This window comes from Lepus europaeus, chromosome 2 (genome assembly GCF_033115175.1).
Source record: "Lepus europaeus isolate LE1 chromosome 2, mLepTim1.pri, whole genome shotgun sequence".
Taxonomy (NCBI): domain Eukaryota; kingdom Metazoa; phylum Chordata; class Mammalia; order Lagomorpha; family Leporidae; genus Lepus; species Lepus europaeus.
In genome coordinates this window covers 12,412,553-12,434,750 of record NC_084828.1, presented here as the reverse complement: position 1 = coordinate 12,434,750, position 22,198 = coordinate 12,412,553, and the positions used below count along the sequence as shown (strand labels likewise).

At 56.1% G+C, this 22,198-nt stretch overlaps 1 protein-coding gene across 1 annotated transcript; it reads right to left on the bottom strand.

Moving 5' to 3' along the window:
• Window positions 1-9,566: 9,566 nt before the first annotated feature.
• On the bottom strand, window positions 9,567-18,477 carry CFAP298 (cilia and flagella associated protein 298). Its single transcript, XM_062206045.1, has 7 exons — window positions 18,183-18,477; window positions 16,498-16,665; window positions 14,922-14,989; window positions 11,637-11,795; window positions 10,976-11,107; window positions 10,156-10,251; window positions 9,567-9,977 (listed from the first exon to the last, which is right to left on the bottom strand). Exons 1-7 carry the CDS (start codon window positions 18,319-18,321, stop codon window positions 9,867-9,869), a joined length of 873 nt encoding a protein of 290 aa, XP_062062029.1. The 5' UTR covers window positions 18,322-18,477; the 3' UTR covers window positions 9,567-9,866.
• Between the last annotated feature and the right edge of the window lie 3,721 nt (window positions 18,478-22,198).

Sequence of the window (22,198 nt, the reverse complement as noted above, 5' to 3'; positions counted from 1 at the left end):
GCGAGGCTGGAGGAGGTGAGTGGACAGCTCCGTGTCAGCAGCGGTCCCGCAGCTTCTGCTGGAGCTGAGCTCTGGCCTGTGTAAGGTGACAGAGAAGAGGCCGATGGCAGAGGTGCGGGGCTGCCTAGAACACAGGGAGAAGGCGAAGGAGAGAGTCAGGGTCGGGGCGTGGGTGTGGGGCAGGGGTGCTGCTGTGCGCGAAGCAGCCGGAAAAAGGAAGCGACAAATGCACGCAGGTGGAACCCTCCTGCTCGCTGGCTGTGCCTGGCGTCGGCCGGCCCTCGGGATTCTTGTTCACCACCTTTGAGGACAGCACTGCCTGCGGTGTTTGCCATGGGGTTCAGGGGTGGGTTGCATTGGCTCCACCAGAGCCTTGGATGTGGCCTGATTGGAAGATAGGGTCTTCGTAGATGAAAGAATGATGCATGAGGACCAGATCGGGTTCTGAGTGCAATGATGGGTTCTGAGATCTGTTGTCCTTGGGAGAGGAAGAGGAGATTCCCAGACACACACACTGAGGAGAGGGCCACGGGGCGGCAGAGGCAGAGATGGGAGGGAGGCAGCTACAGGCACAAAATGCCAGGGAAAGTCAGCAGCCACCAGGGCCGGCAGAGGCGGCAAGGATCCTCCCCAGAGCCTTCAGATAGAGCGGGGCACTCTCTCGATTCCAGACTTCTTTCCTTTTTTTTTTTTTAGATTGATTTTTTTATTTATTTGAAAGATTTAGAGAGAGGTCTTCCATCTGCTGGTTCACTCCCTAGATGGCCACAACAGCCAGGGCTGGACCAGACTGAAGCCAGGAGCCAGGAGCTTCTTCTGGGTCTCCCATGTGGGTGCAGGGGCCCAAGCACTTGGGCTATCCTGTACTGCTTTCCCAGGCACGTTAACAGGGAGCTGGATTGGAAGTGGAGCAGCCAGGACTCAAACCGGCGCCCACATGGGATGCTGGTGCTGCAGGAAGAGGCTTTACCCACTACGCCATGGCACCAGCCCTCATTTCAGACTTCTGGCCTCCAACGCTGCGAGACAATGGGTTTCTGTTGTTTTGAGCCACCTGGTTTGTGGTTGTTGGTTAGAGCAGCCACAGGAAGCTAACACAGATGCTTGTGGGTCATCCCCAGGAGCTGGAGCAGCAGGCCGTGAAGTGTGGACTGTCCCAGCGATCCTGGCAGGAAGCTGGGCTAACTCGGGGAACTTTATCTACAAAGCGAGCTGAGCCTTGTCCGTGCAGGGCACCAGGCTGAGCTGAGGTCAGTGGGTGCTGGGAACTGTGGGACCGCCTACAACCGGAGCGAGGAAGAAGCCCCGTCTGTAGCACCCGCTGGTTTATGTGGTGTCAGCACCCTCCCCTGGGCCCAGGCCACCCACCAAGTGACGTCACAGGCTGCAGAGCAGGGAGGAGACGCCCTGTGGCACTCCATCCCAGAGCCCGTGTGCCTTCCAGATACAGCCGGTGTCAACAACTCAAGAGCCCAGGGAACAGGAAGTGAGAGGTAACTAGGCAGAGATGAGCTTGGAGCGTGTACTGCCTTTGTGTCTAATAGGACTAAGTGTATATTTAACTTCCAATGGGGACTGTGTTTAACACCTGGCTTGCAAACTCTCGCCAGCCAGCGCAGCACACAGTGGTCAAGAAGGGGAACTGTGGTGGAAAAGGTGGGCTCAGCAAACACAACATCAGCCTCCCGGGGACAGGTAACTCAGGGGTCTGGCTCCTGGGACATCCGTGCCTCTGATGGCCGCTGCAACATCACCCAGGGCAAATGTGCTCCACGGAGCAGCTTCCGCATTCAGCTCTCCACTAGCCGGTCCCGCACGACCGTCAGGGGAAGAATGTTAACTGTGCCCGCCAGAACAGCCGAAATCTGCGATGGAGACCTGTTGATCGGCAAGTCCCTAGAGACGGCACAAATGGACAGGGAGAGGGTGGGTGCCCAGGCACGCACAAGCACACACACATACACACACGGCATACACACACGCACACATATGCACACACATGTGTGTGCATTTTCACCATGACCGCTCCCTCCAGTCCAGCAGCCACTCGTTAAGAACCCATCCGTGGCAGGGCCCGCCCAGGCACTGGGAATACTGAGACAGAGAAGGCACAGCCCCTGTCTTCCGGAAGTTCACGATCAGGCGAGAGGCCCGCGGGCACCCACAGTGGCCTGTGTCTCCTCTGGGGGCTGATCTAAGAGCTGCTCTGTCTCCTCGCGCCTCAGCCCCGGTCTCCACTGTCAGCGTCTCATTCCTCCAGGGCCGAGAACTCGAGTGGGAAATGCCGAAGCCCTCGCAAATGCCTGCGTCTCACAGTGCACGTGGCGACAGGTGCAATGTGACGTCGAACTGGCCGGGAGTTCGGTCCCCCGGGGTGGCTTGAGCGGGGTTTTCTGAGTGCTTCTCATGAGGCTGGGACCCTCAGCTGGGATGGCCAAGCACCCGCGTTTGCTCAGCACATCTAGGGCTACAAAGAAGGGGCCCGGCCCGGGGCACACCCATTCTCCCTCCTGACCTCCCAGCTTTGGAGACTCACCCTGGCAAGGACATTTATCTCACGTTGCAATAAACAGCCCGCAGACTCTACATCTCCTTTTCCTCACATTCGTTTCTCTAAGAAATCTTATAGTGCTTGCGCCTTTTCATTTTCTAAGACATGTTGAAAAGTGGCCATTCATGTCCAAATCCCTCTTGTCAGCCACTTTTAATATTCCTTGGAAAAAAAAAAAGAAAGAGAAACCACACTGGGACTGAAACTTCACAGACTTGGACTAAACCCAAAGGCGTGTATTTATTTCAGCAAAATTCACTCAGGGGCTTGAGAGTCAAGTGCACGAATGTGAACACATCTCGGCTGCCTGGGGTGCTGGACTTTCCTGCGCTGGGAGGGCTGCGTGCGAAACGGCAGGCTGACGTCTCCTGCGCCCCCAGGAACGTAGCCCTGGAGAGAGGCAAGGGGCGTGGATGCTTGTGGAGACCGCTGGCCCCTGCCCAGGCTGCCCGGGCCCTCACCAGCCTGGCTTCCAGGAGGGTTTGCCCACCCACTGCCACCTGACATCCCACTGTCACTCTTCCTGCTAGCAGCTCCTGGGGTTCATAGCCTGGGGAGGAGGGTTGGAGAGATTCTCCCTTGCATGCCGGCTGTCCCGAGCTTCAGCCGTGGCCCCTCGAGCTGGGTCTGGTCTCTCACAGGAAGCTTCCTGGGGGTGGGATGAGAAAGATCCTCCGTGGACGCCTTCAGATTCCAGCCCTTGTCTGGGCGGGGATTAGGGCTGTAGAATTAGGGCTTCCATCCTCGCTCACCTGCTGCTCCCATCAGCACCATCAGCTGTGTGTCCCTGTGTGTGCACACACACGTACGTGCACGTGCACTTGTGCATGTGTGTGTGTGCTCTTTCCTTCTGTCTTTTCTTAAAGATGTATTTATTTATTTATTTGAAAACCAGAGAGAGAGAAAGAGAGACATCTTTCCATCCACTGATTCACTCCCTGAATGGCCACAACAGTAGGGGTTGAGCCAGGCCAAGGCCAGGAGCCTGGAACTTCATCTGGGTCTCCCATGTGGGTGGCAAGGGCCCAAGCATTTTCCCAGGCCATTAGCAGGGAGCTGGATTGGAAGTGCAGCAGCTGGGACCCAAACCAGTGTCTTATGGGATACTGGTGCTGCAGGCGGCGGCTTAACCTGCAGCACCACAACACAGGCCCCTCCTTCAGTCCTGAAAGCCTCATTGCTGGGGCCAGCACTGTGGCACAGTGGGTAAAGCCGCCACCTGCAGTGCCGGCATCCCATATGGGCGCCGGTTCAAGTCCCAGCTGCTCCATTTCTGATCCAGGTCTCCGCTAATGGGAAAGCAGAAGAAGATGGCCCAAGTGCTTGGGCCCCTGCACCCACGTGGGAGACCCGGAAGAAGCTCCTGACTTCAGATTGGCCCAGCTCTGGCCATTGCTGCCATTTGGGGAATGAACCAGCAGATGGAAGACATATCTCTCTCTCTCTCTCTCTCTCTCTCTCTCTTTCTATAACTCTGCTCTCTCAAATAAATAAATAAATCTAAAAAAAAGCCCACATTTCTGGGATGTGGGGTGTTGTTGTCACTTCTCAGGTTGCTGCACGTGGTGTGAATGGAGACCAGCCAGCCTGGGGGTCAGAAGGGTGGGTGCCGGCTTCAGCTGCCCTGGGTTCCAGTCGTGGCCCCCCGAGCCTCCATTTGCCCATCTGTGGCATGGACATCCCGGCAGCGCTACTGCAGTGGGATGTGAGGTCAGCAGTGCGGCGCCCCCACCCCCACCCCCGGGGCCTGGGCCTCCCAGCACCTGGTTACTCCGTGGGAGTCCCCGGTGGCCCCAGTCCAGACAGGCGCCTCCCTGTCACACTCTCTGCTTGCTGACAAAGGGGGGCTTTGGTTGACTTAGTGCAAGGTCTTCCTGTCTCAGGCCACCAGCAGGTGGCTCACTCATAGGATTCAAGGCAGTTTGCCCGCTCTAATGAAGGAAGCCAGGAAGCAGGTGGAAGATGGCAGGGGCGGAGGGCAGCAGCTCTGGGCACACCTGGCCAGGCTCTGGGCTCACGAGCCTTTTGGCCTCCTGCCTATCTCTCGGGAGAAGGCACAACTCAGCTTGGGCGCCAAGAACAATTTGTCCAGGGTCCCCATGGCAGGCAGAGAAGTCACACAGAGACAAGCCAGGAAGCAAGACTCGGCAGGGTCTATGCTGGCTTTCCTAACCCACCCTCACCAGAACCAACCCCCCTTGCAAGACCCAACACCCTCTAGGAAGCAGTAACCCCTTCGCAGTGGTGCCCATGGCCTGGTCCTCTTCCGCCCTGTGTGGCCCCTAAAAGAACCTGCACTTCCCGATACCACCACACGGGGGACCCAGCCTCCAGCACCTGACACTGTGGGTGGCAAACCACAGGCAAGCCGTAACAGATGGTCACTTTCATGTTAGGTGTCTTCTCTGACAATCGATGAAGCAGGTGCACCCATATGTGCATAAACATTGATGGTCACACTTGCAAAGAGAACTGTTGACAGCGTGAACCCAAGCCCATGTGTGAGGCCGTCCGGGGCTGGCCCAGGTGCCCTCAGCCCCACTGTGTGAGGGCGTCCTGCAGGACGAAGCCCCTGTGCCGGAACCCACCCGGCCAAGACCTCCCGTGGGGAGTGGATGTGACTGAGCGAGGTGGGAGTTGGTGGCTGTGCGGGGACAGGGGGCCGCGTGCTGGGTGTGATGGACAGGACTTTGAGGCTAAAAAACCTGCACAAGGTCCTTGCAAAATCATAAAGTGTCCTAGTTTATTAAATCATCTTCCATTATTATTCACTCAACATATATTTTTTATTTGTCATCTGTTTAACTTCTTTGATGAGGAATCTATTTCTTCGGGTTATTTTCTTATTTTTGAATTTCAGGGGCTCTTCAATTTTTTGCTTTCAGTTTTGATTTTTAAAGATTTATTTTATTTATTTGAAAGGCAGAGGGACAGAGAGCTCCATCCGGGTCTCCCACATGGGTGGCAGGGCCCCAAGCACTTGGGCCATCCTCCGCTGCTTTCCCAGGCCATTAGCAGGGAGTGGATCGGAAGTGGAGTAGTCAGGACTTGAACTGGCGCCCATGGGGGATGCCAGCGCTGCAGGCGGCAGCTTAACCTATTGTGCCACAGCACGGCCCACTTGATCACCTCTTTAAAGACTCTGTCTCCAAATACACTCACATTCCCAGGCACAGGGATTACGGCCTGAACAAATCTAGGAGGAAAGCATTTCAGTCCGTAGCAGTCGGATAGCTGCTTCAGAATGCGTCCCGGGATCCCGAACTCCCCCACACTGGTCACTTAAGCCGGCCAAAGGTCCCTTTCCTCCTCCATCTCAGCTCGGCGTGAGTTTTCCAACAGAGACGGCTTCAGTGAAACGTTCCCAGGCCCAACTCTACCTGCTAAGTCAGCTTACCGCACTCCTTCTCCAGACAAGCTCGCCCATTTGGGAATTCCATTAGCTTAAACCAACTGGAACCTCACAACCAATGGCCCAAATCAGATTCGCTTCCCCAGGAAACATCGAGAGCTACACGGCTCAAACACGCCCCCTGCAGGTGGGTGCAAACCACCTGCCGAAGCGCCAGGAGCGAAGCTGGACCTGCGCTCCGGTCCAGCGAGACCGCGGTCAAGGTCAGCGCGGCTCTCAGCCTTGTTTCCCGCGCTTTCAACTTCAGAAGCGATGTCCCCATCGCACGGGCTTCTGACGGCAAGAGCTGTGGGTGCATTTATGTTCTGCTTGTTCGTCATTCATGCGCACGACTGCCCTGAGCCTGTGAGATGCACCCCTGCCATTGCAAACGGGACCACAGAGATGAGGGCCCTGCGGGGTAAAGCCGCTGCTGCACCTGCCTGCTCCGTTTTGGACAGGGGACGGGGGCAGTGTGCAGGCCGAGTGCGGAAGGGGGCAGGGGGCGCGGATGACATCCACACACCACAGTCATGCACCTGGCCGCTCCCGCCGGGCTCTGTCTCGTCCCACCGTGTTGTGACGGAGGCAGGGGCAGAGCGAGAGGCACCTTGCACCTCGGGCACAGCACAGCCCCACCACTCAGCCAGCACCGCTCCGACCGGCTGCCTGATGGGGGTTTGGAGAATCCAGCAGAGCGCACGCCGCCATCCCCCCCCCCCCCCCAAGGGCCCAGGGCTGCAGGTGGGCACTGGTGAATTTCAAGCTGTATGGCCCGCTCTCCGCGGAGCAGCTGCCAGAGAACAGGGTAGTCTTGTGCCAGAAGCACGGCCCGGTGCTGTCAGCGTCAAAGCTGTCGCCATGAAGTGACCCCAGGCGGAGAGAAGTTACGTCAAAAGGCAAAACTGCAGACCCGCAGGGCGCCCAGCACCCGGCAGCACTTCCGTCTCCTTTCCACACTGATCTAACCATGAACCTGGGTTAAACAACACCACCCCAGGACCACGCACTGAAGCTGAGCACAGCCTGCACGGGAAGACGGCTCCTGCTCACAAACGGCGTTCTTGGCATGTGGGGCCTCGGGTCCCGCTCACCGCCTGCGGGCTGGATGCAAAGTGAACGCACACACACGCGCGGTGAGCACAGCGCACGCTGGCGGCTGCCCGTCTCCTTCCAGGCGCTGGGCAGAGAGCACGTGGGAAGTTTGAGGGCAGGGGGAGGACGGTCCCTCCCACAGAACAGTGTGATTTCTCCACAGTGCATGACCTGCTAAGCCCTGCTGCTGAGACGAAGCAATGAGAACTACCACAGGGCGGCGCTGTGGCGTACAAGGCTAAGCCTCTGTCTACAGTGCCGGCATCCAACACGGGCGCCAGTTCCAGTCCGGGCTGCTCCACTTCTCATCCAGCTCCCTGCTAATGTGCCTGGGAAAGCAGTGGAGAATGGTCCAAGTGCTTGGGCCCCTGCACCCACAAGGGAGCGCACTCACATGGCCCAGCCCTGGCTGTTAAGGCCACTTGGGGAGTGAACCAATGGATGGGAGATCTACCTCTGGCTTTGAAATAAATAAATAAATCTTAAAAAAAAAAAAAAAAAACTACCACAGCTCCACAGCCACTGAGAGTGCTCCTACCCCACAGGGTCAGGAATTCCCAGTGACACCAAGTGGTGGCTGGGAAGCAGATGGGCTGTCGCCACCTGGCTGGACTAGCCTGTTCTGCAAGTCTGAGCAGGAGTTCAGCGCACGTCAGCTTGACGCTGACAAAGGCAGAATGCTCCTCAAATGCCACCACAGCATCCTGTGGCTTCAGGCTACTGAAGACCGGACACTCCGTGAAGATGTTTGAAATTATAATCAAGGGGCCGGCACTGTGGTGCAGTGGATAAGGCCGCCGCCTGCAGCGCTGGCATCGCACATGTGTGCTGATTCCAGTCCCAGCTGCTCCACTTTCAATTCAGCTCTCTGCTGTGGCCTGGGAAAGCAGTGGAAGATGGCCCAAGTCCTTGGGCCCCTGTACCCATGTGGGAGACCCGGAAGAAGCTCCTGGCTTCGGATTGGTGCAGCTCTGGCCATTGTGGCCAATTGGAGAGTGGATGGAAGCAGATGGAAGATCTCTCTCTCTGCCTCTGCCTCTCTGTAACTCTACCTTTCAAATAAATCTTTAAAACATATATAATCGCTTTTTTAAAAGGAAATAGATGCAAATCCAGTTTTATAAAATTTGACAACCAACGCAGGGAATACCAAGGCACAGCTGAGATGCAGGGCCAGTTGCACCCCACGTGAGAAGAGTTTTTTGAGCTTCATGATTTCCACCAGCCAGGGACCTGCTGACAGCGGGGACGGCGGCTACCACCGCCGCTGCTCCTGCAGGAGCCCATGCTGCCCCCTGGAGGCCGGAGCAGGGTCTCAGCAAGTCTTACTGCTGTGCCCCATTCTACCTCTGACCCCCGGAGCTGGGCGGGGGTGGAAGATCCCTCTTGGCAGGTGCACACTCACCCCAGGCACCCTCCACTGGCTCCCACAGTTCCTCACCCTTGTGGTCCCTATAACCAGGAAACACTGTCCTTGAGACGAAAAGCCAAGGCTGGGAGAACCTTCTAGAACACCCGGGCACCACGGTACAGGACTTGCAGGCGCCTTGCATGGCTGATGGGGGTGCCGCCGTGCAGTATCTAAGATCAAAGGGGCCCAGGAAGCCCCGTCAAGGGTGGTGGGTGACTGAGGCATCCCGAGGCGGTCACAGCAGCAGTCACGGCGCCATCGGTCCCCTAGCACCTCGGCAGGCAGCACGGGAGCGCCGCCCTGTCAGCACCTGCACTCGTCTTCAGGATCTGTTCCAGTGCAGGAGGCTTGGGAATTAGAATTTAAGCGTCGAGGTTGGACTGCTGCGGCTACCCAGCTCCCACAGGCGGGGCAGCCTGTGCTCCCCGTGGTCAAGGCTGGCAGGTGCAGGCCGGTAGCCTGCGCATCAGCGGGATTACACAATCTCAAATGAGATGAGAATTCCGCTTCCAATCGGACAGCATTTCAAAAAGCTCATGGGAAATGGGATTAAAAGATGAAGTTGATAGAAAAACTGAAGTCCAGGCACTTCTTTCACACCAGGCATTGCCACAAACTTTCTGAAAATCCCTTGAATAATGGCACTTCAAAAAATACTCTTGTAAAATTAGAATCAAAAAACCACCTTGGGAAGCATCTTCCCCCAGCTGAGGTTCAAAAGGAAGCAGGGCAGGGGCTAGCGCCCCCTGGTGGCCTCTGACAGTCAGGTTTCACTCAGACCAGACCCGGTTGGCACTTTTCCTCCACCCCAACAGCTGTCGTGGGAATAGAACATGGGAGTCAGGGGCGGGCGCTGTGTGCCTGGTTCCAGGCCCCGCGACTCTGCTTTGGCTCCAGCTTCCTGTTAATGCGTCCTGGCAGGCAGCAGACGGTTCAAACGCTTGGGGCCCTGCCGCCTGCGTGGAAGGCCCAGATGGGGCTCCCAGCTCCTGGCTCTGGCCTGGCCCAGCCCCAGGGCTGCTGCCCGCATTTGAGGAGCGAACACATCAGGGAGTGTGTGTTCTAAGATGAAAATAAACAGAAAACCCAAAGAAATCAGGAAGATGAAGAAAGTCCCTAATTCCACCATTAGTATTTTATTAACGAAAACCCCAAGAAACTAAGTATTTGTCCTGGAACAAAATAATTGTACACCTTCCTAGGAGGATGTACTTATTTGGTTCTAAAAGACCAAATGACTGCTACTGTAAAAACTCAAACCAAAGGCAAACTGGAACTCCAACCTCTTTGGGGAGGGGGGCGACGCTGCCTCGGTGGCAACGTGCTGCCAAGGACAAAGGGGAGCGAGCAGCTCTGACAGCTTCGTCTGCCAAGGACAAAGGGGAGCAAGCAGCTCTGACAGCTTCGTCGGCCGCGCTTCATCTTGGCCTCCACTTGATGTCCTTCACTCCGTGAAAGTGTCTCTTCAAGGCAGTGCTATCCGCCCAGGGGGAATTTAAACAGGAGTCGTCGTCGTCTTCTTCCAGTCTCTGGAAAGCAAGTGTGTTTTCCTTAGGAAGGCGTTCCCCAGGACACTGGGGAGAGGGTCCCCGGCCTCCCCCGCCCCTGGCCTTGCCGTGGCGGGACACAGCAGAGACGCCTCCCCCGCGCACCTGCAGCCCGCGCGCACCTGCCCCCAGCCCGCAGTGTCCCGCCCCTGCCCAGTACCTTGAGCTCCTCCTGTCTTCTGTGATAATACAGCATGAGCTGCTTCTGCTCCTCACTGCTGATGATGGGCTCGCGGGCGGGGGCGCCCTGTCCCCTCTGCAAGACCAGGGCGGGAGCGCAGGCCAGGTTAGGGCACTGCTGGGGGCAACCCAGGAAGTTACGGCCTCCGGTTCACCCCCACCATAGCTGGGCGCCAAAACTAGGCAGCTCACTGCTCTGATCAAGTGAGCTTAGCAGCGCCCGCACCCTGCATCAGGGGGCTGGGGGCCAGAGGCTGTGCAGTGTCACCTCTGTCCCGGCCACGCCTGGGGCATGTGCGGAGCCACGGGCTCTGGCTACAGGAAACGGGGAGGGAACCATCTCCCCCAAACTACAGTGATGCAGCAGCAGAGGAAGCCACGGCCACCTGGCAGGTGACACTCGGAAGGCCTCTGAGCCCCCCCCACGCACAGAGCCTCTGTTTGTCACCCTTGTGGTGCTGCTCCTGCACCTGTATTTTCTTCCGACCGCGACCATGCACAGAGGGTACGGTCAGCCCAGGCCCGCAGGACTGAAGCAGCAGCCCAGGGGCCAGCAGGTGGCGCAGTGGGGAAGCCACCCGTCAGTGCTGGCGTCCCACACAGGAACACCAGCTTCCGCTGGACCCTGCCAGCCACATGGGAGCCCTGGATGCACCTCCTGGCTCATTTGACCTGGGCTGGACCCACCTGTCGTGGCCATGTGGGGAGTGAACCAGCGCGCGCAGGTCTTTTAGGTCCATGGTAAATTTTCATCAGCTTGATGGTGAATCAAATACCCGTCACAAGAGCACGGCACGCACCTGCTGGATCTTGACGATGATTTTGGTTTTCTCGTTCTTCCCCACGTAGTCGGAAAGCTTCTTGCTCCTGCGGAGCTCCTTGGCTGCCCACCACAGCTGTGCCTCGGACTCCTTGATGACGTTCAGTCCCGCCTGGGGCCGAGTCAAAGAACCAGCTTTAAGGGCATCGGGAACTGTCCCGGATGTGGGTGCAGCCGGGCACAGGCTCCCAGCAGTCCCCCCTCCCCCCTGCACCCCAGGGGGCGCCCTCACTCAGACAACTTCCTGCTCAGGGAGGGGCAGTGTCCTGGCTCACGCACACCTCACCCACAAGGAAAGGCCTCTTCCGTGGGTCTGTGGCTACTTCCCTGGTTCTGAATGGAGGCACAGTGGGCTGCTCAGCCCACCCATTTAAGGTGGCTCAGAGCAATGTTCTATCCAAAGGGAAACGGGGCACACAGGTAAGAAAATATGCAGCAAGAGGGGAGGCCGCGGACTGGGTAGAAACGGGCCAACGAGGCTCTGGCTTCTGATGTGTCCAGCTGCTCCGGAGGGCAGGCTCACAAGCCTCCTCCGTGGCACCACCCTCTCAGGTCCTGCCCCGGACCCGGAACTCTGCTCGGTGCAAAGCAGCCTGGGAAGCACAACCTCAGGGCCTGGGGGGCCGTGAGCGACCCCGTACCTGAGTTCCCGACAGGTCTTCCTTGTCCTCAAACTCCATCCGGATGGGATCGTAGGGCGGCAACCCCATGGGGTACACAATCATCACGGCGCCGCGGAGCTGGTCCAAGGCGTCTCTCAGCATCTCCATGGTCACGCAGACGCCGGCCTCCACTTGCCTCTGAGTGGACAGGCATTATGACTCATCAGCTCCATAGCTACTGAGCAGCTTCTACTAGAAGACGCTGCCGGACACTGCCTGCGCCACAAAAGGCAGCCAGGCAGCTCTTGCTCCCGGAGGGACTGCCGGGGTTTCAGAGGCTGGGCGAGTCCAGACGGCACAGCGGGCTCTGGGCAGCACCGAGAGAAGTGCTTGAGGAGGAGGAACCCCAGTGCGGCAGTGCAGCCGGGAGTCAGCCAGCACCGCAGAGGGGCAGCTCACGTGCACCTCGAGGCCCTTCACCTGCAGGGCCTGTGTGAACCTGGGTGGTTTCAGAATTGAGCCGAGCTACAGAACACCTGGTTGGTGTTGGGATGCAGAAGGCTACAGGTGCATGGGGCCGGCGCTGTGGCACAGGAGGTAAAGCCGCTGCCTGCAGTGCCGGCATCCCATGTGGGCCCTGGTTCAAGTCCCGGCGGCTCCTCTTCCGATCCAGCTCTCTGCTGTTGCCTGGGAAAGCAGTGGAAGATGGCCCAAGTCCTTGGGCCCCTGCACCTGCATGGGAGACCCAGAAGAAGCTCCTGGCTTCAGATAGGCCCAGCTGTGGCCATTATGGCCATTTAGGGAGTGAACCAGGGGATGGAAGAGGATTTCTCTTTCTCTTCCTCTCAAATAAATAAACCAAATCTAAAAAAAAAAAAAAAAAAAAAAAAAAGGAAGAAAGAAAAAAGAAGGCTACAGGTGGAGCTTTAAATAAAGTGGCAGCTGTGGACATGAGAGGAGGAGGTGGACTCCATGCTGGATCTGAAGTGCCAGGAAATGGACAGCGGAGGCCTGGTGGTACTGAGGATGACATGGCCCATGGCCTACGGAAGGTCCCAGACAGGACTGCCGGTGGTTCTGGCAGTAGGAAGCATGCAGGATGTGCCGCATCTTGGGTACAGAACAGAGGCGACGAGTGAGGGAACAGCGAGTTCAGTGGTCCAACCCCGGGTCTGAAGGGCTGGCTGGTGTGCAGGCAGAACCACCCGGAGCCAGCTGGGGGCGCCAGTTCCCAGTTAGGGAAGGTGCCAGGGTGGAGGAGAGGGGCTTTGAGTTATCTGCTGAGGGCTACAACCTGCACTGGACAGGAGACAACAAATGGAGGGAAAACGAGGGCCAAGGATGAAGCGCTGTGACACACACATGCACAGAGAAGCCACGGAAGCAGCAGGAAGGGTTCTACAGAGAGGGGGTGGGGCAAAGGGGGCGCAAGGGGACTTCAAAACGTCTGTGCAAAAATGGAATGAAATGCTAAGTTCACTGGGGCCAGCACTGTGCTGCGTGGGTTAAGCCACTGCTTGGAACATAGCAGAGTGCTGGCTTGAGCCCCAGCTGCTCCACTTCCAATCCAGCTCCCTGCTAATGCACCGGGAAAACAGCCTAAGAGGGCCCAAGTGCCTGGGCCCCTGCACCCGCATAGGAGACCCGGATGGAGGTCCAGCTCCTGGCTTCAGCCTAGCCCAGCCCTGGCTGTTACGGCCTTTTGGGGAGTGAACCAGTGGATGGAAGATGTCTGTCTCTCCTCCTCTGTCACTCTAGACTTTAAAAAAGATAATTTTGGTGCAGAAAATTTTGAAATCTACGCATAGTTCACAGTGCACATTTCTATGAACTTTTGAAAAAATTTATGAAAAGAATATGCATGGATTTTTAAATTTTTTGGCACCAAAACAAACATCTTTTAATTCCATTTTTCCGCAAATGTTTTGAAATCTCCCTCACAGAACGAGGCCCAGACCCCTGTGTTCTTACCATGTTCTGACACGTGCTAAAATGACTAGATGTGAGCCATTAATACTGCCCCAAAAAAGGCCTTCCAGTCACATACAGCGTGCAACGTGGACCCAAAGTCTCCCCGGAAAGACTTCACAGAGCCTTAAGTCAGGCACAGGGCTGGGGTGGCGTGGGGGCCTATCCTGAAGCTGTTAAGAGATTAGTGGAGAGAGCAAAGAGTTTGAGAGGCATTGGTTAGAAATACGGTTAGCAGCAGAAAAAGTAGACAGCCCCGGGAAGACCTGCACACGAAGGCGGTAGCAACTGGCATCTATTTATTATGGATAAATACGATGGACAGAAATATCGATCATTTAAAGATTATTTATTTGAAAAGCAGAGTGACAGAGAGATAGAGAAGAGAGTGATATCTCCCATATGCTGGTTCATTCCCCAAATGGCCATAATGGCCGAGACTGGGCCAGCTGAAGCCAGGAGCCAGGAACTCCATCCGGGTCTCCCACATGGGTGGCAGGGCCCAAGCACTCAGGCCATTCTCTGCTTCTTTCTCAGATGCATTAGCAGGGAGCTGAACCAGCTCTCCGATATGGGGCACTGCCAGAGATGGCTTAACCTGCCGCGCCACGATGCCCATGACCTGCGTACCAACAGTATTGTCTATGCTCCTTCTTCTATGAAGTAGTGTTTGTGTATCTTTCAAAAACCAGTTTCTGTTATACATGTACCATGTTGGTCTAGTATCTCGAGAGCTACTCCACAGCCACAAATGCAAATCTCCCCCATGGTGCTTGCCATAGGGTCAAAGAAACACAAGGAGCAGGCCTCGACCCCTATTTGTGCTGGGTATCAACCTGCACGCGCCCAGCCAGCACTGGGAAGGTTCTGGACACGCGCTGTGGTTGTGACAAGGGAAAGCGAGGGTCCACCGCAAACACGCTCCTTTTCCACCTCTGGAAGGCTTTCAACAGCGTGACCCTGGGTACCACAGTTAGCGTACGTATTCCAAGGTCAACCTTTAGAGCAGCATTTTACAAAAGCCGACTGCTTGGCCTGGCAGGTGAGACGCCGGTTAAAACGCCTGCTTCCCACACTGAGTGTGCGTGTTCCAGTCCCAGCTCCCGACTCCAACTTCCTGATCACGCAGACCCTGCGAGGCGGTGGCGATGGCTTAAGTAACTGCGTTCCTGCCACCCACACGGGAGGCCCAGGTGGAGCTCCTGGCTCCCAGCTTCCACGTGGGACAGCCCCTGTCACCGCAGGCAAGGGGGGGGGGGGGGCTTGATTCAGCAGATGAGTGCTCTCCACCTCTCAAATAATGATTTACAAGTTTAACAATTTAACTTAAAAAGAAGGAAAAAAGTAAAAGCTAACCTTAGATATTATTGCTTTGGCTTCTTCTATAGTCTTCTTTAAGACTTGCTTCATTTTTTCATTTGGGGCTACAAAAACAAAAGGGGGGAGGGGGGGAGGGGGAGAGGGGGAGAGGGGGAGAGGGGGAGAGGGGGAGAGGGAGAGAGAGAGAGAGGCATCAGACAGCTCTTCGAAGGTCCTCCTGCACCCCTCGGTCCCTCCTGTGACTTGGGGGTAAGTAAAGTAAGAGGCAGCACCTGCGTGGCGTGCAGTGGCAGAGCCCCGTAGCAGGTGCTGCGCGCCCCTGGGGAGCCAGGGGTGGCCGGCCGGGGCCACAGAGCACGTGCTGCACTCTGTGCGGGGCAGCGGCCCCGGCAGCCAGCCACCGACAACGCGGGCCTTCAACACGTTCATGGGAAATGCATAGCATGGGCTGGAAAAGGCACCAAAAATACACTCAGCTTGTGATTCCATTTGCCACGACCTTTCAGAGGCACCCTCGTATTTAAACGAGTGGGTAGCTGCGTCCCAATAGAACTTTACAGAAATAGGCAACGGGATGAATTCGACATGTGGTCCATCATCTGGTGACCGCCGAGACAAGAAAGAAAAAACTTGCAAGTTTAGAAAAAAAACCAACGGGGATGGGATCCCCAAACCCACGGCAGCTGGGACAAGTGCAAACCGTGCCTTCTTACCAGCAGATCCACTCGACATTGAAACGAGCAGAAATACCAAACCACGCTAGGGTCGAAATGGCTCACTAAAGGCCACACTGGTTTACAGATAAATAATCAACCGTCTGACTGCTTCTTATGGGGTATTTGTCTCCCCGCTGAAATTCCTTCCTCTCCAGACTGAGCACAAGTTCAGGTGTGAGAAGACCAACAACCATTTTTTAGGCCAGAATTCAAAGGAAATGCCACCTGGAATTCCGTCATCTACGTGTTTAAAGATTGTGTTTTGGGGCTCCCAGGCCCTGCCGAAACTCTCCTCTGTCTTCTGAAGAGTGTTCTGGGGACACGGGGGGACTCAGGCTGCTGTAAATGATCCCTTATAGTTCTTTAAGTGGGGCTTCTTGTGCGGGAAAAGATGGAGAAGCCACTGGAAGGATTATCACCATCCTCCTCCCAGTCGCTCACGGCCACGTGCTGAGGGACCCCTCTGCGCTGTGCCACGAGGCGTGTCCTCCACAGAGCCCCTTACCCGGAGATTCACGGCCTTCTCCCTACATAAACCCCGACACCTGCACACAGGCACAACGCACAACCACCACACATTTCCCCAGTTCGGAGCTGTCGAAGTTTGATCAGGCTGAACCAGGTGAGCTCGCCAGGGCTTGGCCATTGCGGCTCTGGACGCGGTAATGTCGTGTGGTTCATCTCGTCTGCTTAGGTGCTGGCCACAGCTCAGCAGACGACGGAAGCTGCCTTGTGTCCCTGCCTCACGGTGCGATCTGACCCCCAGGGCCTGCACAGAGCAGGATTCCCCACCCAGTGCGCACTGAAACGCTGAGGTCCACCTTCCCCGCTCCGGACCTGCCTCCCTCCTCCTCGGTCTACTCAGGCCCACACAGAGGACAGAGACGCGAAGTTACCTTGTCCGTTCCTTCGTCCAATGTCATCCTTTTTAAACACGGAGCCCCCGCTGGGGACACACCTGTCGCCCCACTCGTCCTTCAGTTTCAGCTCTTCGATCTGCTCATCAGTCAGTCCTTGCATATTCGGAGGGAGAAACACGCCATGTTCTGCTAATTCTTCCATTTCTTAAAAACAAGGGGGGGGGGTCAGAAAAACACATGTCACAACCATCCCCCTCCTTACCTCTCCCCCTCCTGGAACGCCAACTCCAACAAAGCAAGGGTCTTGTGTATCCGTATCCGCGGGCCGTTTGAGCTCACACACCTGTGAGCCACTCCTGTCCCCGCCCCTCGCAGCCAGGCCCCGGTGTGCATCTTCCATGCGCAGAGAGGCGCAGGGTGTGGGAACTGGCCGGGGCCAGGCAGGCTGGTTACAGACCTGAGCTCTAATCCCCCCGTGCAGTGCTGGAACGTGAATTCCCATGGAAAGCCGAGTTAATTCATACAAAGCGCTCCTGTTTTCCACCTGTGCTCACACAGGCGACCTCAGGGTTAAAAATAGTTGCCAACACCCCCCTCTTCCTTAATTTACAGCTAATACTTATATAAGAATGTCACAACTGGGACCAGCACCGTGGCACTGCAGGTTAAAGCTATGGCCTGCAGGGCTGGCATCTCATGTGGGTGCTGGTTTGGGTCCCGGCTGCTCCACTCCCAACCCAGCTCCCTGCTAATGCCTGGGAAAGCACCAGAGGATCACCCAAGTGCTTGGGCCCCTGCACCTGCATGGGAGACCCGGATGAAGCTCCTGGCTTTGAATGGGTCCAGCTCCGGCCGGTGCGACCATTTGGGGAGTGAACCAGAGGATGGAAGATCTCTCTGTCTCTCCTTCTAACTCTGCCTCTCAAATAAATGAATCAAAAAGACCTTCACAACTAACTTCTGTGATTCCAGCTCACTCACAGGCCTGGGAGGCCGGGGAGACAGCACAGGGCCCTGGGTGCCCAGTACCAGGCTCACCGTGCAATGGCACGGCTGTACGTTTCTGGTGTAACGGACGAGATGCTGTCTCTCTACCAGACTCTAAGCCGCTGCGACCCCGATCTTTCCCCCCTGGGCTTCCCAAGGGACAGTACCCGGCCTCCTGCCTAGCCGCTCACACGGGCCACTGCACAGCCCGTGAGCCGGCCCGAAGTTCACCAGTGGGGCTCTTGTCTCTCGGTGCCACCCCGAAAAGGCAGCCCCGGGGCCTCTTCTCCCCAAATGCTTTCCTCTTAAAAAAATAACAACTTCACCCGGAGCAACTAAGAAACCATACAGATCCTCCCCGGGGTCCCCAGGAGCCACGGCCGGGGGGCGGGGGGTGTGGGGAGCAACAAGCCACTTCTGTCGTTAGAGCCCGGCACAAGTGTATTACACAGCAATAGAGGTGCTGTGCGTGTGCGGAGCTGCCCCAACTCTCAGGCACATCCCAGACCACACCTGCTGCACGGTCACCCGCTACGAGGTACACCGGACTGCTTAAAACTCCGGCCACGCGCCGAAGGCTCCACGGCCACGCGCGGGCCGCACAAACCCGGCCGTTGCTACCAGGAAACCCACCCGCTTAGCCTTCCCCGCGACCCGGCCAGCACCCCCAAATCCTGGCTCCCCTCCTTCACTCGCCTCTGCTAACTCCCGGGGCCCCCCGAGCCGGGCCGCACCTGAGCAGAGCCGCTGCACCTTGAGCCGCCCGTTGTAGACCCGGGTCACCTGCACCGTGAGCTCCTCCAGCTCGGTGCTCCCGGGCGTCTGCAGCAGAAACTGGCTCTCGTCGCCCCGCTTCACGTGCAGCACAACCATGGCGGCGCCGGCGGCCCGACGCTGGCCGGAGACGCTCCCGGCCGAGCGGAGGCCGGAATCCGGGCCCAGGGCCCCGGGCTGCGCGTCGCCGCCGCTCCCGGAAGTGGCTGTTGTCAAGGCAACGCAAAACACAGCCCCGGCCGCGCGGGGGCAGCTCAGCCGGCCCCGGCCCCGGCCCCCGGCCCGCGACTCCGCCCGGGGAGGTGGGAGAGCCGAGGTGGGCGGCGGCCGGGGCGGGAACAGGCAGCGGGGTTGGCCTCGGCCGCCCCAAACGCTGGCGCCGTTTCCGCCACCGGCAGCCCCACTTCCGGAAACGCCTCCTGACCGCTTCCGGTCCGGCCGCTTCCGGTCCGGCCTCCATGGCCGCTCCCCGCCGGCCGCGCTGGCGGGTTCCGCGGGGCCGAGCGCCTGCACTTGTCTGTGGAGCGTGCGTGCTTCGTGGTCGCGTGTCTGCAGGGGCTGCTGCCGGAACGACCCTGGCCAGCACCCCCAGCCAGTCCTTACCGAGCCGCCGTGCCTGCTCGCAGGAGTGGGTTGGACCCCAGGGAACACGGAAACAGGTGGACCGGGCCGACTCCGGAACCGGCACCCAGGAAAGCCAGGAGGGGCTCGGCCTGCGCGGTCAGCCGACGGTCAGAGCGAGCCCTCGGGGACAGGGCCCTAGCCTCGCCATCAGAGCCGCCCGGGCCCATCGGGATGGAGGGATGCAGCCCAAGGGAGAGGGGCCGACGTGCTCCCTCCGAGTGCCGGGACGCAGGATCCCACGCTGCCCCCGCGGGCAGCCCTGGTGCGGTGGGCAGGTGTCTGACCTCCCCAAGGAGAAAGTAGCTGCTCCAACTTCTGCCCCTGTTCTCCCGAATCCAGTTCACGGCGTAGCCTTCCGGGCATACACCGAACCACCCACCCACAAACTCACGTATTCCGGAGCCGCTGGATAAAGCTCTTAATGACCTAAGTGTGGAAACATGTCCCATAAGCACTGACCGACTTTGCCGAATTAAGTGATCAGAGCAGAAAATGGCCACAGTATCTTTACCCCTGGTCAGCACTGGTATTTATCGTTCCTGTAACTTTATTCGGTTACACATTCGTTCCAGTGTTTAACATTGTTCTTCTCAAACAGGTTATGTCTTAGAAACCTGTGTTTAACTTTTCCTTGGTATATTTAACCAACCTTAAACCACCAAGGCCACCACTCACATGGGTTCTGAATTCAAAAACAAAGTCATCTGGTTGGTCTTGCGCATTCTGGCTCCTCTCCTGAGCACTTTAAATAATGTTGCATTTCTACAGCAAATGACCCCACTCATCTAGTGTGTATCTATCTGTTCATTCCGCCAGAACTTCCTGCTCTGGGTAATGTACGGGCCATTCATGATGGCTGCGGGATTTCAGACAGCAAGGGAGGAAAAATCAAGTTCCACTCTGCTGATAGCGTCACTTGTCTAAATCCTAACACGCTACAGAAGAATCAAAGCTCCTCACAGCCTTCTCTACTCCATTCCCTTCGTCCCCTTCTTTACAGGTTAAACCACCCTGAATTTGGGGTTTATCATTCCAAGTTTTTAGACCCTTTTTTGTTTTTTTGGTGCCGAAACCCGGGACCGAAAGTTTTTATGCCCTTAACACATATACGTAGCCTTCAGAAATGTTTCTGGACTTTAAGTTTTATATACATGGTGTTTTACTGTATTTTATAATTTGCTTTATGGCTCCACAATGAGAATTACTCAGTGATAGGTGGTTTTCATTTATTTCCACTGCTGTCTCTTCTACTGTGTGACTATGCCACCTCATTCCTGCGGACACTGAGTTTGTCAGATTGTCATCGTCACAATGTATGTATTCCATGTATGTTCCACACATACTACTTATCGACTGCCTTGACTTAGGGTCGTTGATAGGGTATATGAACTGTAACTGACATGTCTGAACTGCTCTGTAGAGTTTATGTCTGATTTAACCTCTCACCAACAGTGTATGAGTTCCCACTTCTCCAAGTTTACCAACCCTTGATATAGTCAGACTTACTAACAGTTATAGACTGGTGTTTTGGAGTTGGCGTCGTGGCACACTGGGTTAAGCCACCACTTCCGGTGCCAGCATCCCATACTGAAGACTGATTCAAGTTCTGGTTGTTCCACATTTTTTTTTTTTTTAAAGATTTTATTTATTTGAAAGGCAGAGCTACAAAGAAGCAGAGGCAGAGAGTGAGAGATCTTCCATCCGCTGGTTCACTCCCCAAATGACCACAATGACCAGAGCTGAGCCGATCCAATGCTGGTGCAGGTCCCCAAGGACTTGAGCCATGTTTCACTGCTTTCTCAGGCCACAGCAGAGAGCTGGATTGGAAGTGGAGCAGCTGGGTCTTGAACTGGCACCCATGTGGGATGCAGGCACTGCAGGTGGTAGCTTTACCCGCTATGCCACAGCGGCGGCCCCTGTTCTACTTTTGATCCAGCTTCCTGTACATGTTTCCGAGAAGGCAGAAGATGGCCCAAGTACTTGGGTCCCTGCCACCCATGCAGGAGACCAGGATGGGGTTTGTGGCTCCTAGCATCGGCCTGGCCCAGCCCTGGCTGTTGTGGTCACGTGGGGGAATGAACCAGCAGATGGAAGATCTCTATCCCCCCCACTCTGTTTCCCTCTCTCCATATCCCCCACATTGCCTTTCAAATAAATAAATCTTTTTAAAAAATAAAAGATAAAGTGATGTTTTAGTTTCCACATCAGTTTCTTGTAAGTTTGGTTATCGTACGTCAGTCACCCTTGCTGTGGTTTCTGGGCCTGCAGAGCTTAGGATATGGCTGTGGACCATGTGAAAGGCCTGGGAAGTAAGCTACACTCTAGAGAAGTATTTGCAAATCACGTATCCAGCAAAGGACAGGTAATATGGAGAATACGTAAAGAATGTTCACAAACTCAGCATTCGGAACAGTCCACTTAGAAAACAGGCAAAAGGACACAAACACTCCACCAAAGAAGATCCAAGATAGCAAGTAAGTCCAGTGTCAATAACTATGGGGGAAATGCAAATTAAAAACACAATGAAATGCCTACTAGAATGGCTACAATTAAAAACAACAAGAAAACAGTGACGATGGCAAATGAGGGCAAAAATGCAGAGAAGCTGGGTCACCCGCACCTGGCTGAAGGGCCTGGGAAATGGAGTTCCCTCTGGAAAAGTCTGGCAGTTTTCTTACAAACAGGAGCACGCGCCAGTGTAGCCACCCCGAGCAGTCAGACTCCTCACCATGTGTCCAAGCATGAGAACCTCTGTTCCCATCAGCTGTATCTGTCACAGCCCCAAACTGCAAACAATCCACGCGTTCCCCAGCAGGTGAACTGTTAGCTGTGGTCTAGCCCTACCATGGAAGACACTCCTGATACGCACGACCTGGAGGGCCCTCCAGGGGATTACACTGCGTGAACACAGCCAATCCTGACATTTCAGAAATGGAGAGCAGATGAGGGCCTGCCAGAGGGGAAGGCAAAGGAGGGAATGGAGGACGGGATGGGCAAAGGCAACAAGGAGTTCCTTGCAGCGCTGGGAAAGTCCTGTATCAGCGGCAATGTCGGGTGTGCTACTGGACCATGGCTTTGCAAGCTGTGACCACCTGAGTGAACTGGGTGAGGGTACATGGGACCTGTATCATTTCTTACAATTACATGTAATTCCACAATTATCACGAAATGCTTTTGAAAAGCCTATTACTCTGTCTCTGTAACTTAAAGGTTAATGAACCTGTTCATTCAGCTATTTAAGAATTAAGGTCATTGTTTTGAATATCAATCATAGAGGATTACATTGAAAAAAGACAATACTGCTAAGAACTACTAACTAGGCCTGGTGTCTGACTGTGGTGGCTCGTTTTAG

Excerpts from the sequence above, each read along its gene's own strand:
- CFAP298 (XM_062206045.1), bottom strand. The coding sequence starts at position 18,321 with ATGGTTGTGCTGCACGTGAAGCGGGGCGACGAGAGCCAGTTTCTGCTG. Across the intron at positions 14,990-16,497 it reads TGGACGAAGGAACGGACAAG|CCCCAAATGAAAAAATGAAG; the intron begins GTAACTTCGCGT and ends TTGTTTTTGTAG. Across the intron at positions 11,108-11,636 it reads AAGACCTGTCGGGAACTCAG|GCGGGACTGAACGTCATCAA; the intron begins GTACGGGGTCGC and ends ACTCGGCCCCAG.